The 3,027-nt window shown below is 45.9% G+C and overlaps 1 protein-coding gene across 1 annotated transcript; it reads right to left on the bottom strand.

Annotated features, from left to right (window-relative positions):
• Positions 1–734: 734 nt before the first annotated feature.
• LOC311604494 (ribosomal biogenesis factor-like) lies at positions 735–1,292 on the bottom strand. Its single transcript, XM_084794462.1, has one exon. It carries the CDS (start codon positions 1,078–1,080, stop codon positions 787–789), a length of 294 nt encoding a protein of 97 aa, XP_084650588.1. The 5' UTR covers positions 1,081–1,292; the 3' UTR covers positions 735–786.
• Between the last annotated feature and the right edge of the window lie 1,735 nt (positions 1,293–3,027).

The following is a 3,027-nucleotide window of genomic DNA, read 5'->3' as shown; positions in this document are numbered from 1 at the left end:
AACAGAACTGTTCTCCTCTTGGTGTGTCAAGGTCATTTTCTTTCTTTCTTTCTTTCCTTTTTGTTTTTTGTTTGTTTGTTTTGTTTTGTTTTGTGAGACAAGGTTTCTCTGTGTAGCCTTGGCTGTCCTGGACTCGCTTTGTAGACCAGCCTAGCCTCGAACTCACAGCGATCCACCTGCCTCTGCCTCCCAAGTGCTGGGAATAAAGGCATGCACCACCATGCCCGGCTGCCAAGGCCATTTTCATGAGCATGAACAGAGCTCTCCAGTACAGATGGCACTGTCCCTGGACCGACCCCTGCCAAGGTGGTTTTGTCTCTTTTATTAACAGGTTACTTTTCTTCTTTCTGTTTTAGGTAATATCAAGCATCCCTTGTGCCTTTTGGTCCATCACCTTGTGGGTCTTCCATGACTCCCAAATGGGAGGCTCTCATGTTACATCCACTCAGCTCCCTGAGGACCTTCACACGGCTCCTGGCAGCATCCAGGGTAAGAACCTGTCTACCGGTGGACGTCTCCTGACTGTGCTACACACTTACCCTTCTGTTCACACTTCTTCTTCTTCTTCTTCTTTCTTCTTCTTCCTTCTTCTTCTTCTTCTTCTTCTTCTTCTTCTTCTTCTTCTTCTTCCTTCTTTTTCTTCTTCTTTTTCTTCTTCTTCTTCTTCCTTCTTCTTCTTCTTCTTCTTCTTCTTCTTCTTCTTCTTCTTCTTCTTCTTCTTCTTCTTCTTCTTCATGAAGCACTCAATTCATTGATCTTTGGGGAATGTGATATATTGTCACTATATTACAACTGAGCCATTAGTCCTGTGGCTTCGTCAACATTAGCTGGTTCACTCTCATGACACTTCAGTTCTTTCTGCACAGAAGTAAGAGAAAGGCTTTTTGGAAAGTTTGCAGGTTCTTCCTGTATATTTACAAAAGCTCTGTTCATTCTCTTGACTTTTTCATCATTCATAAGGTTTATCTTCTTAATATTAGCACTAACTGGTTTTGCCTTCTTTTTAACCTTGAAGGGTTTTTGGCTGGCTATGTGAAATACATTTCTGGGCTTTTGCCCTTTTAGTTTGTTCTTGGCCATTATCAGCGCCTCACCAACTCTGCGAAGTTCACTCGGGGGAGCTCAGGTTCCCAGTGACACCATACCCAATCTCAGCGCACCGGATGTTCACACTTCTTGAAGGAATAGGACCTCACACCATGTGATGAAGGGGGATGTCGTCACTCTTTTAGCACAATTGTCATGCTGCCACCGAGTCCCCACTGTACAACACGTAGATCATATCCCCACCCCCTAAAGTCAGTCTTGTTAAGTATTAACCCTGGGTATTTGATGCTGCACTCTTCAGATCTGCCACTGGCCGTATGGCTTTTATGTGCCTGTGTCATTAGGTGTGACTCCATTACCAAGGATGGAGTCATGCTTGGCTCAGCCTATGTTGGGAAACTCCACCCCACCAAATCCTGTCCTCCTCCGTCCTGTTCTCCGGCGGCAAGCAGCGAGGGCTGAGTTTCTCTCGTCTCTGGCTCTCTGTAGAGAGGTCACAAGTAGCTTCTCACCGGTTCCTTACTCCCCATGTGTGCCCAGTGTCCTCCTGCTTATCGGATCCTGCTCCAGTGTCACTCAGTGGGGTGGTGGGGGGAGGGGAAAGGGAAGGAGACTCTTCTTTGCTCTCCCCTGCAGTGGCTGTCCATTGATGAGGGTGACATGGGCTTGTTGGAAAGTCAACCCCATTGGCTGTGCCGATCGCGCACAGTCTGTATACACAACCTCTCTAATGTGAGGAAGACAAAGGCTAAACAACACAACGGGACCAAGTAAAAGGCAAGTGGAACTTAGCATAGTATCTGGTATATGGTAAGCACTTGGCAGCAAAAGATATGACTTCATTTCCAAGAAGTGGGGTGCACAGGGGCATAGGCACAAGTGATACATTTAATTTCCTAGCTTAGAGGGTTTTGATAAGATTCATGCAAACCTTTGCGGGAAGGATTTTAGTTCTGAAGCAGTACAAAGCACTCTCACAGGGAAGCAGAAAGTTCACTGTTTTCTTGAGATTAGGCTCAGTGGTAATGGAGCCCCTAGCCACGCTCCACAGAGCCAGAGTTTAGGCCACACAGTTTTAACTTTTAAAAATTATTTGCTCTTTGGTAGTTTCATACATATATCTTTTAGTCAAAGTTACTATTGCCTGATGAAACACAGGACCAAAAGCAACTTGGGGAGGAAAGGGTGTATTTGGCTTAGGCTTCCACATCACTGTTCATCATCAAAGGAAGTCAGCACAGGAACTCAAACAGGGAAGGAACCTTCCAGGTTCTGATGCAGATGGCACGAAAGGGTTCTGCTACTGCCCTGCTCCTTCTGGCTTGCCCAGCCTGCTTCCTTCCTTTCTTCTTCTCTTCCTTTTTTCTTCCTTCCTTCCTTTCTTTTTCAAGACAGAGGTTTTCTTTCTTTCTTTTTTTTTTTTCTTTTTTTTTGGTTTTTCGAGACAGGGTCTCTCTGTGTAGCCTTGGCTGTCCTGGACTCACTTTGTAGACCAGGCTGGCCTCGAACTCACAGCGATCCACCAGCCTCTGCCTCCCAAGTGCTGGGATTAAAGGCATGCGCCACCACGCCCGGCCCAAGACAGAGGTTTTCTATGTAGCCCTGGCTGTCCTGGACTTGCTTTGTAGACCAGGCTGGCCTCAAGCTCACAGAGATCCACCGCCTCTGCCTTTTGTGCTGGGATCACAGGCGTGCGGCACCGCACCCAGCTTCAGCCTGCTTTTTTTTTTTTTTTAATAGAACCCAGAACTGCCAGCCTTTGGATGGCACCATCCACAGTGGGCTGGGGTCTCCCTGATTAATCACTAATTAAGAAAATGCCCTATAGCACAGGCTTGCTATATAGCTCAAGGTTATGAAAATATTGTCTTAATTGAGGCTCCCTTCAGATGCCCTTAGCTTGTGTCAAATTGACACAAAAACTACCCAGCTCTATTTATTTTATATATATATATATATGTATACACACACACACACACA

This window comes from Acomys minous (assembly GCF_964271855.1).
Source record: "Acomys minous genome assembly, chromosome: 9".
NCBI lineage: Eukaryota > Metazoa > Chordata > Mammalia > Rodentia > Muridae > Acomys > Acomys minous.
The sequence above is the reverse complement of the archived record's forward strand: the minus strand, read 5'-3'. Positions and strand labels throughout refer to the sequence as shown.